The sequence below is a fragment of the Haliotis rufescens genome, unplaced genomic scaffold, assembly GCF_023055435.1.
Source record: "Haliotis rufescens isolate VD_foot unplaced genomic scaffold, xgHalRufe1.0.p SCAF_5, whole genome shotgun sequence".
In the NCBI taxonomy this organism is placed as follows: Eukaryota; Metazoa; Mollusca; class Gastropoda; order Lepetellida; family Haliotidae; genus Haliotis; species Haliotis rufescens.
The window spans coordinates 25,781,169-25,793,668 of record NW_025964223.1 but is presented as its reverse complement, the minus strand read 5'-3'; the positions used below and the strand labels follow the sequence as shown (position 1 = coordinate 25,793,668).

General features: G+C 38.6%; 1 protein-coding gene across 18 annotated transcripts in view; it reads left to right on the top strand.

Moving 5' to 3' along the window:
• Positions 1 to 2,889: 2,889 nt before the first annotated feature.
• The window catches only part of LOC124110875 (protein phosphatase 1 regulatory subunit 12A-like), a 128,362-nt gene continuing 118,751 nt past the window's right edge, over positions 2,890 to 12,500 (top strand). For all 18 annotated transcript variants that reach the window (XM_046470464.2, XM_046470455.2, XM_046470423.2 and 15 more), the window contains exon 1: positions 2,890 to 3,159. In XM_046470464.2, the coding sequence (XP_046326420.2) occupies positions 2,914 to 3,159 (246 nt within the window). In that variant the 5' untranslated portion in view covers positions 2,890 to 2,913. The remainder of the gene's footprint in view (positions 3,160 to 12,500) is intronic.

Here is a 12,500-nt window from a genome sequence, read left to right as displayed (position 1 = left end):
TACAGAAAAAACAGTTGTTAAATTGTATTCATAAAATATAATAAAAAGGAGACCAGAGACTTTCTTTATTTTCAGATACTGCTAGACTTGCCAAACATTATAGACTTGCATGGGCTGTATTGGATATATTTGTTTCAGGGTCTGTATGACAGACTACAGAACACCAACCATGTCCAGTGAAGGAGTTATGTTTTTGTAATGCTTGAGGATCAATTATTTTCAAACACTTTCGGTAACTGATTATATATTTCAAAAGTCTCCCAGCATCTGAAACTGAAGAAATCTAGACTTGCTAAAGTATTGTTAACCTGCTTGGGATATTTCGGATGTTTAGCTTTCAGGGTGTGTATGAGATACAACCATGTCTAAGCAGTCTGGTGTAGACTTGTATTTAGTACCGTGAATAAAAATGAGGCATGATCTCTGTTCTCTGTGTGATGAATAATACTGACAATTACTAGCAATTAATTATAAGTAATACTTACATTAACACTTGGATTGATATTCAGAATAACACCTGAGTGCGACGGGGCCGTCCATACTCCAGATGAAGACAGAGCGGTGATTTTAGTAGGAGACAGACTATCCAGCCAGTCAGTGCTTCAAACAGACACTTTTGTCTCTGAAAGGAGGGGACAAAACGATTTGTTTTATCCACACCACATCATTTACCATAACATTCAGCTTATTGTTTTGCATTTAAACATGAGTACAAATATTTTCAAACAACATTTCCGGGAACATATTTATTCATATTAAAATCTCCTAAACAGAGATAGATAGATATTCTTTATTTCCTCCAATTGAATGAAGACTACAATATACAGGGATAATTAAGTTACACGCTTAACATGGATTGGGGTATTTTTTGCATTAATGATTACTTCTGCCCACACATCTCTTTCTAGTTCCATAATACATTCTACTGGACATCCACCAAGTCAGATCTTAACAAACATATTTTCATCCAGAATATCACATATGGTGTTAAATAGTAAATTGATCGTACAAAACATAAACACGTGCTTTGCAATATCATTGGCAACAGTTTTACAATAACATTCTCCCGAAACAATTTCAGCTGGTCTATAGTATACAAGTCTTGCAATATTAGTTAACTTGCCATACTTCTCCACGATTAGTTTCCAGAGATAGTTTTCATTACTTGATCTAACACTAACATATCTTGACCAACTTGGGGGGACAGTTCCACAAATATCATCCCATCTTTGGTTTCCTTGTCATCCAAATACTCCACCAGCAGAATAGCTTAAGAGCGCGTTTATACGACTGTGAATGTATGGTTCAATACCTTGCCATGACTATAGCAAACCCAAGTGTGACCTCTCAATCCACGCTATCGGTGCGTGACGGTGTTTTAATCAACCCCGACAAATATCGCCATCGTCATGCATGGATGAGTCGTCTCGATATCTCACCGAAGCGTGTCCGCTTGGCTGTAACAGATTAGCGTAGCGTAAACACACAATACGCTTATTTCCCACTTAACGATGTGATCGGTGGTAATTTCAAATTAGCACTGTGTAAACATAAATCTGGTTCTCCAATCAAGCGTGTCTATATGTACCGTGACGGTGCATGCGTTCTGTTGTCGGCGGTGCGGGGGACAAGAGAGGTGCTGGGACAGACAGAACACCCACTCAGGAGGACACCCACTCAGCATCCCCTACAGCAGGGAGAGGGAAGAACTTGTCGTGCCTATGCTGTCGTCTCTCTTCTAGACACCAGAGCATATAAATACTAAACGCTCGAGGATTGCTTTGGAGAATTATTTGTATCTAACCCTATACATGATTCTATTTCGGAAGTATATTTTAGTCTATGTTGCAGCTTGCATTACGAACCGAGGAGGAGACGAAGTGTGATGTTGTTTTCGGTCACTGCATCAAACCACACATATTTTTTTTAAAGGGACGAATTTAAAAACAACAACACTTACGACACAAATTCCTTCTCAACAAATATGTTGTACGTATGTGCAAAACCTGAGACAAAATATTTTATTACACTATCTTCCTGAACAATTTAAAAAACAAAAAAACAAAACAAACTTTCAGCATAATCAAATATCAAAGGATCGTTTCTTATTTGACTTTTTTCTGTAAGTTTCTACAAGAGTAAAATCACCTCACGAGATCTTTTCTATAATGAAGGATGTCCTTATGTTTTTCAATATTACTTAACCCCGTGATGATACCGGAATCAAATTGGTCGGTGACTTGTTTGATTGCATGGATCACTACTTAAACTATCAATCACTGGATTGTCTGCTTCAGACTCGATTATTTCCAGGCTGCCGTCATATGGTTGGAATATTACCATGTGCGGCGTTAAACAAGAATACCAACAGTAAGAGCAGTTAATCTTTTGTTGATGAAGCACACGAATAATATATTTTTTTAATACTAAAACGGCGCAAGATAGTTTGTGGTTTGTGGTAAATGTAAACTTTGTATTAAATTTGCTATTCAAACAACACATAAAACATTTATTGCTCAACTTAAGAGTAATCTCTCATCGAATCTATTGCAAATAACATAGATTTGCAACAGTATGTCAATTGTAAAAACCATTCATGATTATCAAGAACATTTAGAAGCTGTGTCAGTAGTACAGAAAGTATGATTCGTAGTAATTATTAGTTCCAGTCACCGCCACCAGGCTGACAGCCTCGTTCTAAATTCGGTCAGCACGAATAGAATTCTCTACGCATCGATGTGCGCAAGAGGCTTACTTCCGGTTGTCGCTTACGGCCTGACATGCGCACATCGTTATTTGTTACTTCAGCGGGCACCTGCAGTTACTCCCCTTAGAAAACGGAAAGTGGATTTACGTTGATTTACTTTCTGAGATTGGGTTATTCAGGTCATTCCCTTCTAGGGATGAACTATCATGGCGGAGGAGAAACAAGTTAATGCCATGTTTCGTAGGCATGAGCAATTAAAGCGGTGGGAGGATTCTGAGACAAACAGGGAGCCAGGTTCACCTAAATTAAAACCTAGAAAAGTTCAATTTCAAGATGGATGTATATTTCTGGCAGCCTGTTCGAGTGGGGATCGAGAAGAAGTCACTAGACTTCTGGACAGGGGGGCCGACATCAACACTGCGAATGTCGACGGTCTGACAGCCCTCCATCAGGTAAAAATAGACTGAAATCGTCTAAATTATGCTCTATACCCACGCCACAAACTGGTATCAGACTTATGGTTGTATTAGCAGAATGGTATCGCGTGAAGATCAACACGATCACAACTTGTTTTGCTACAATTTGGTGAATACTCTCCAGTTGTTGACAGTCGGTCGTTTCCGATTTTGGTTGTAAACTCTCCTAAATGTACTGGTATGTTTGTAACACAGATACTGGCTGCTGACAGGGTCTTATAAATACGACCTTACATGAGAAGTTCTACATGTTTTGCATCAGTTCAACACGAAAAGTTAAGGAATTTCACTATGAAGTGCGAGAGATGCTCCATGACATGCCAGGAAATGACATACATTTAAACACAGTCCTGGTGTTGCACTGATGAATTTGTTTACATAGTTTTGACAAGGATATGACACAATGTGTGATTATCCAAGTTTGCATAAACAATGAGGACAGAATATATCAGGACATATCACAGTGGGATAGAAAATGTGGAATTTTGTTTGCGAGCAGTAAATTTCGAGCTAATGAAAATATGACATAATATATTTGTAATTGATGCATCTACTATTTTAGACTTAGTGTCACATTTTTATCATAACATTGAACAGAATTGTTTGAAGAAAAATATCCACTTATATGTACCATACTAATTTGCATTACCATATTCGCTGTATTCAGTGCCCTGCTCCTATAAGCTCCCCCAACCCACTTTTCAACCAATCTGTAATTAATCTTTATATGCGCCCCCTACACTACCGAAGAATTTACATACTTTCATTGGTATTCCAACTAAGTTTTGTCACTATAGCTCTATCTCTAAAAACAAACTTCATCTGGTTTTGAAAAATATTGTGAATGTGAATTGTGAAATATATAACTTCAAAATACTGTTATTTGACACTTCTCTGCAGTGATATTGTGAGTCCTTTCGGTAGACACAAAACTTTGCTCACTTTTATTATTCTGCATCCCCAAACATGCTTAATCTATCTTAAATTTGATCTGGAAGACTCTGGCAGACACAATACAAGTTTATTAAGCACTTTTTGCGATTCAACCAGATTTGCTTGCTAAGTACTTGTTTTCAGAATAATGTTCAGGACAGTAGTAGGGGTGAACTGATACATTGGTGCACTGGTGCATTGTTTTCAGAGTTTTCATGCGACAGCACCTTTTTTCTGCATCGATACGCTTGCTAGAATAAATTACTTACTTCCCATTTAAATGACCCCCCACCAAAGCGTCTTTGTCAGTTAGATATTGCAAAATGTGTTGTAATCAGTTTTTCTAGTTCGGCATGTTCACTACAAACAATAGCCGCTACAACCATTTGTGTACAGCTAGCTTTAGCTTTGAAACCTGCTCTGAAATATTTATGGTCAAGACGTTTCCACGTGATTTGACGTAAATATGAGTATCACAATACATATTGTTTCATGACCTACTGTAAATATCGCGGACTATATCAGACTAATAATGTCAGACTGATTTGAATTTGTTTTTCCTTCAAACAGATAAGGACTGACAATATTCTGTCTCTCGGTCACTGAACCATATTATTTTCCCTTCTGCCCAGACCTTACTGTACATGCTGTAATGCTGTAGCTCTAAATGAAGCAAGTCTTGATTTTCAGCAGGTTCTCTCTGGGGCTCCTTTTCATTTTCAATTGAGTTGTTTGTTTCTGTCAAATATATATGTTTTCAGAGAGACTTTAAGTGTTAGTCCATATGAAACCATTACCAATGTGTTTACTTATTCAGTTATTACCATTAATTAAAGCAATATTTTGTTGAAAAGAAGGATGTCATCATTGTTATCCTCATGTTTAAATGCGAAGATTATGGTTCCGAGATATGATACCAGACATTATGTTATATCCCTATATCTCAAGAGTTTGAGGCCTCAGTGTTTGTGTGCACTCATCGAACTTATTAACCAACATGATTTTTCACAATTCTATGTACATGGTATGTTGCAGTCTGTCATACAGGCCCTGAAACAAATATATCCATGCAAGTCGATAATATTTGGCAAGTCTAGATTGCTGCAGTATCAGAAAATGAAGGAGGTCTCTTGGCACCTTTTGATTATATTTTATTACTGTTTTTTTTGTGTGTAAAATATGTATCTTTCAGCATGTTCAGAGACTAGATGTTAGTCTGGGTGTGTTGTTGTGAGGTAGTTGATGGGGGTCCATCAGTGATCTAAGGCATCAGGGGAGTAGTATATTTCATGACAAGGAGTTATTTGGAAAGCAAGATATTTTTTTTTTCATGTTCAGTCATCATGGTCATGTCAGAAATGAATTTCTGTGTCCAAGTTGGAAGTGATGCCGATTGTTTCAGGGGGCTAGTAAACAAATATCTAAGGATCCGGGGCAGAATAGGTCTTCAGGAACCTATGCTTGCCCTAAAAGGCAACTATGCTTGTCGTAAGAGGCAACTAACGGGATCGGGTGGTCAGACTTTGTTGAAGAGTGTCATCTATCCCAATTGCGTGGATCGATGCTCATGATATCAACCACTGGATTGTCTGGTCCAGACTTGGTTATTTACAGACCGCTGTCATATAGCTGGAATATTGCTGAGTGCGGCGTTAAACAACAAACAATCAAAAACAAATAACTAAATAAACATTTCAGGTGATTGGATCCCTGGTTCAATAGTTGTCTTGATAGGGAACAGTGCTGGCAGTGGTGTAGATGTAATATTGCTGCTGAGTGTGGCTAGTGCTGAAAGGAAAGACCCTCTCTCAGCTGTGGCTGGCTGATTTGGTGTGTCACTGTACTCTGGACATGCTGGTGGTGAGGATAGATTATTAGGCTTGTTGAGGTAATGTCTTGTTTCTTGTCCACCCCTTAATTAGACTCTGGTCCAACTGTTGTTTTTCTTTTTAACACTGCTATTGTTAAGAAATGACGTTTTCAACTTATGACTTTGTTTTTACTGTTTTGCACACCCAGTGCCATTGATAGTGTGAGGTATGCACTGGAACATAGCCATGGTCACATGAGCTTATCTCCTCATACTTCAAGCACTCTGGGGTGTGGCCAAATGAGGTCACCTGGTACGTTTGAAACAAGTATACTTGTTTGGATTTGTAACCTATTTAACAAATGAAAACTAACCCCCCGACCTCCAAACCCAGTATTTATTTTTGTGAATAGTCAAGAGAAACAACAATATTTGTTTAACTAGGAGGAGACAACATGACAAGTGTTCTTAATTGGAGATTTTGTTCCCATTTAATTTGACTAATTGCTTTGATTGAACATGTGCCCGTGGGGGTTCCGGTTTGGAGTTGGCCCCCAGAAACCTGTCCTGGTTGTAAGAGGCGATCAATTGGTGGTCAAATTCCGTGACTAGGTTATTCTCATACCCTGATGGTGTAGATCATTGTTCACAATGTTAATCACTGGGTTGTCCTGTCCAGACTTGGATTATTATACAGGTCGCTGTTATGTAGCTGGAATATTGCTGAGTGCCATGTTAAAATAGCAGTCAATCAATCAGTTAAAAATAGGGTAGATTGCTTTAAGATTGACCAAGGCATGAAAGTTATTGTTAGTTTTAATTCATTTAAGTTTTCATTCTTATGAAGCTGAATTTACAACATGTTAACCGTCTAGATGGGATTAACATAGAACATGGACAGAGGCTGAACTGGAACTTTACAAAATTATAATTTGGGGAATGATTCCATCTGTCTGTAAAGCAAAGTAGGCATTGATGCCAATACAAGGTAAAGGTAACATGTTTTGACCCGCAGAAGTTTCAAATTAAGAAAAACTGAATTTTTGCAGTTTCAACACTTTTATGGTGATCATTATCAGTATTGTTTATGGTTTAAGATCACATTGACCTAATTTACATTCTTGACATGTGAAAGATATACTTTCATGTTTCTAAATTAAAGTCAGACAAATGGATTGTGAATTTGTATGGTTTTGGTGTGGGCAATAACTGACATTATCCAACCATGCCAACAGGAATTAGCATCACATTGATCTGACCAATACATAGACAGGATATTACTAAGCATGCAAGGAAACCTCAAAATTGTAAGAACTCAGTGTTTAGCTTTGTAAGAACTCAACATGCTCAATAATGCAGATTCCCTCACATGCCATCCTTGAATGGTGCCAGGTTGTTGAATGGGGATAGTTTCATGTGATGCTAATGCCTGATCTAACCATGCTAACAGTTTGTCTAATGATGCAAGGGATGACTCAGAACTCTGTTGTGATGAGATGACATGTTGCTGATCTCAGCTGATCGCCAGGGGTTTTGGAAATGATTCTGTGCTGTTGTTGGGGCATATGCTTAAAAATCCAATGCATTTTGATTTTCCTGACTAGTTCGGTTTTCTAGCGCACATTTGGTCATTTCACCTGCCCGGAATTACTCCACTATCACTTCATATCAAGTAAAACGAGTTTGAAACTGTTGCCTGTATTGACTGACATCATGGAGCAGTAGTGAACACTATCATGATCATCAAACATGTCCGTTAAGGGAAGAAATGTTGTTCCATGCTTAGGGATTGATAAAATCAATTGATGGCTTTGAGTTTTAAATTGGTATCATTTCCCCCTATGAAAATCAGATTTCGTTAATGATGACTTAAAAAACCCCAGCTGCATCAAGTAAAGGTTTATGATGGATGAATTGCCATGGATGTGGGGTGTTGAGGGAGAACTGTATTATCAATTAGACTTTATTCAGGTGAACTTGATAACCCAACTGCAGTTATGGGCACAATGTGGGAGCAGTAGATTCAACAGCAGCAGTACAACAGGACGTGGTTTATGACTGTGTGATCTAGCTTTTATTATTTGGTTCGAAGTGTAATTATACATCATGGCTGGTATATACATGAGCAATTATGAGAATTGATAGGGTGATTAAATGTGTTGTTTCACTATGTTATGGGGTTAATTTGTGTAGTTTTCTTGGAATCGTGTATCACAGCACTTGCTCACAGAATACTGAGTATTAATGCCTTGCTGTAACACTGTAACATGTATACAGTGCTTTTTGAGGATAGTGAAACGTTGTAAGAACCAGCTATTTTCTCCTTAAACATGATAAATGTTGTGAGTGAGTTGGGGTTGACACCACTTTGAACAGTATTCCAGTTATCGCTGCCTGAAATTTCATAAACAACTAGTACAAAATGAAATGTGGACTATATGGATTTGGTTCATGGTTTCTTCCCCTGATCTAACAATAATTCCAAGTAATTCTTCCACATTCTTATCACTAGCTATGGGTCACAGGAGGCCTAGTCGTCTAAGGTGCTGCAGAGTTGCGTCCCTTAGTGTTCCAGAAACCTGTGATTGTGGGTTTGATTTCCAGATCCAACCTGTGTATCTGTCCTGCATCACTGCAGGCTGTCCTCAAGCTGCCATGTGGTGATATTATTGAAGGGAATACTGTTCAAAGAGGCATTAGCTGAACTTACTCACGCACTCTTCACTTAGTACTGCGTGTCAGTCAGGGATGCCTCTATATAGAATGGGATTGTGGCAGCTAGTGCCATGGATTAGAGTTGTATTTCACAGAAAACAGCGATAGAAACTAACATTTCCACAAGTCCTTATAACACATGTATAATGATGTCATATGGAGCAAAAACCCTTAAAATAGACACATTTCTACTAGTCCTACTTATAATACCTTAATATTGACTAGTGCCAATTTCAATCGCTGGGGAAAAAACGGTTTCTTCCGAAAAAGTGCTTATTAAGCAAACGATTCAGCATGTTCAGTTGTGACCAAATAATTTGACTGTGTTTCAGTCGACAAGAGTATGTTTGTTGAAGAGCAATGGAAAGTGTAAAACAATAACAATGTTGTATTATTATCACTTTCACTGGCAAAGTAATGGGGATGGATTTGTAAAACAAAGAAAGAATATCAAAAATGCATCCTATCCTACAAATCATGCTAATAGAGCCATTATTTCTATATACATGATATAGATACATAAGAATGTTACCGGTAACTAAGATTGAGTGTATGGAGGTTATTGGCAAGCTTGTGTAGGATACAGTGTACTGTGCCACGAGTCAGACCTTGTCAACTACAGATGATGAGGGGATACTCTGAGTCTGTATACTCTGTATTTATCATCTAGATACTCTAGATCTGCTCAGAGGCTGATATTCAGCCCCACTTCTGCAGCCAGTATTAGAACCTGTGTCCGAAATAACTGCCTGCCAATGGCAGGTAACATTTCTTTCAGGCTGGATGAAATTTTCTTCCACTTTCCCGATTGTCTCACAGATAATTTTAGGACTACCATATTTACATATTCAGTTTTATTATAACTCCTTCTTGATTCTCAAGTAATTGTTGGCATTATTTCACCTTAATCAAGACACGATTTGTCTCTCTTTCTTTTGTGATTTTTATTTTTTCAATGTTTAAATGTCATAATGGTAACTTTGAAGATGGGCAGACAGCATTTATTGGTCACCTGCCCAACTGTCTTCCCGGGTTTTAAAAGATATTTCAAACACTGGTTGGTACAAATTCTCAACTTGGAACTACAATTGTCCCTTTTCATGTTTTTGTAGTTGTGACCAATGCTAACTAATGTTATGGCTTTGTAGAGGTGACTTGTACAGTATTTTACTGACAACAGGACAAGTAAGGAGGATTCCAAAGGCTTAAGTGCTTAGTTGACACAATTGCATTGTATGCAATGTTAAAATACCTGATATGAAAAAAAAATAGAAACTTGAACAAAACTCTATGACTTATGACTTTTTTCCATGTTGGAATCCCACACATTCTAGCAATAAGCAAGATCAGGATATCATTCAATATATCTGTCCAGGGCAAGGTGACCCATCTACAGGAAGTTGGGTAGATGAGTTGGGGTGTTACTTCATCCAGAGCATAAAATGTTAACAGATGGAGAGACAATCAATGGATCATGTTGATTTAGGGGCCAATGTTAATAAAATGATAAATAAAGCTTGCAAACATATCATGATGAAAATATAATCAGCCTACTGTCATGTCTTATCTATACTGAACTGCAAAAGAAACATCACCCCAAGTAACATTGCATGAAAAGTTGTCATTTAAATATCTGGGTTATATTTGTCAAAGTTTCTAAAATTTTACATTACCTTGTCCGTAAAAATGAAATTTGATGATAAAAAACCAAAACAGATGACAATAAAACCGATCACCCAAACGCATCACGGCAACGGCCATGGTGACCCGTGACACGTGAGTTCCGTGCAAATTGAAATGCTTATGCGTTTCCCTAATTCTTGCCCTACAAAAATCCACCCAGATCGGATAACATTCATCCGTTATTGAATTGCTACCACATGCCAAGGTTGACAAGAAATCAGTGACACCAAGCCCTTGGACGATTGCAAGCTGGACAAACTGCCCGGCAAGTAGCAAATGCATTTCAAGTCTGCGTAAGGACCATATACAGGCTCCAGCAATGATACCAGACCACCAACACTACAGATGACCGACCAAGGGTCACCACCCGACGTCAGGATCATCAGATTTTGCGTCAGCATCTTCAAGATCGCTTTGTTACTTCTGCGGAAACTGCTCGACAGACCATGGGGACACACCAGCGACACATTAGTGAGGACACTGTGACACCTTCACTGTCACAGGTCTGTCTACGCCTTTGGGAATGTTATTCGGATGCTTGTATTGTTGAGAGAAACTTGTGGGGTGGTCTGAGCATCATGGTGTTGGGTGGAATTGGTCTTGCACAGAGGGTCGGCCCTGTGGTCTTCCAGAACATCGGTCCAGGGAGGGGCAATGGTGTCACAGCAGCTTGGTACATTGATCAAGTCTTGAGACCACATGCCATACCTCATTTGGCACGTCGCCACAACTAGGAGTTTCAGCATGATAACGTCCGTGCCCACACTGCGAGAGCAACAAGAGACTTCCTCCAGCAGAATGGCATCAGAACCATGCAGTGGCCTGCCCTCAGTCCCGATTTAAATCCCATTGAGCACCTGTGGGACGAGATTCAAAGATGGCTGAATTACGTCCGACCAAGGCTGACAACTGCAGCTAAACTGCGTCAGGCGTTCCTCAGAGTGTGGACTCAAGTGCCTATGGCCTTTATCAACTGCCTCATCCATTCCATGTATCGACGTTGCATGGCTGTCATCAATGCACATGGCGGACATACGAGATACTGACTTGTGATGCCATATTCTCAGAGACTAGTGTTGTGTTTCACTTTAAGAACATTTGGCACTTTATTTTCAACCTTGATGATCAGTTTTGCCAAGTTTCATCTTTTTAATATGTCTCCAAGTATGTTTACAGTGTTTGGACAAATAAGGTGTCTCATATATCTATCCATGGTGATGTTTCTTTTGTGGTTAAGTATATAAATTGATCAATATAGAACAACATGTTTAGGGAAGTTGAAAAATAGGTTGTGATTAATTAGAAAGTGTACATTGAAATTAGTAAATGCATGTATCATCACACTTAACTGTGCTGCTCTGTCTTGTGTCTAATGTTGCCAAATACATCAAATATCAATTACTTCAGGAGTGTTATGTAATTGTTATTATTCAGTGATGATAATTGGAACGGTTTCCAGTAGTGATTGAAGTGAGAAGTCTGATCATGCTAATTATTAGACTGACTATCATGTTATTATATATATATATATATATATATATAAAGGCCAAGAACGTATTTAGTCCACTTGACCTCATAATGATAATATATTGCAAACCCCTTAAAAAAGGCAAATTTCTACTAGTCCTTATGACACCATAACTATTGGGCAGTTTGGCAAGAACTCTAGGACTAGTGCCAATTTCTATTGCTGATGTGAGCAATAATTGAGTTAACATATTTCATTATCTCACCATGAGTTACAAAAATCTAGTGTTATGAGAGTGTAGATGTACAAATGTAGCCTTCAGTCATATCCCTGGGTCTTATCCCTGGAACTTATCCCACATTAAGAAATCCCATCGTGGCATCGTATATGATTAAAATGATATCTCGATACTGCCTGAAGTGTGGCACCAGACAAGATGCAAGTCTCCGGCCAGTTTTGCCCTGACATAAATCAGCAGTGGTAGGCAGTTGTGAGAGCTTGTGGTATTAGGTGTAGGCTGTTAGAGGTCAAATGTAGAGTGCTTGTGCCCCTGAGACTGACACAGTGTTGTATGCCTCTGAATAATCTCTGGTCAATGGGTAGTACACATATTCCATATGATATACTATTGATGTTACCTTTCTTGCCTTGGCTTGAATTCTTCACTGATTGCTCCATATTTGAGGAGGACTCCAGATCGACCTGTCA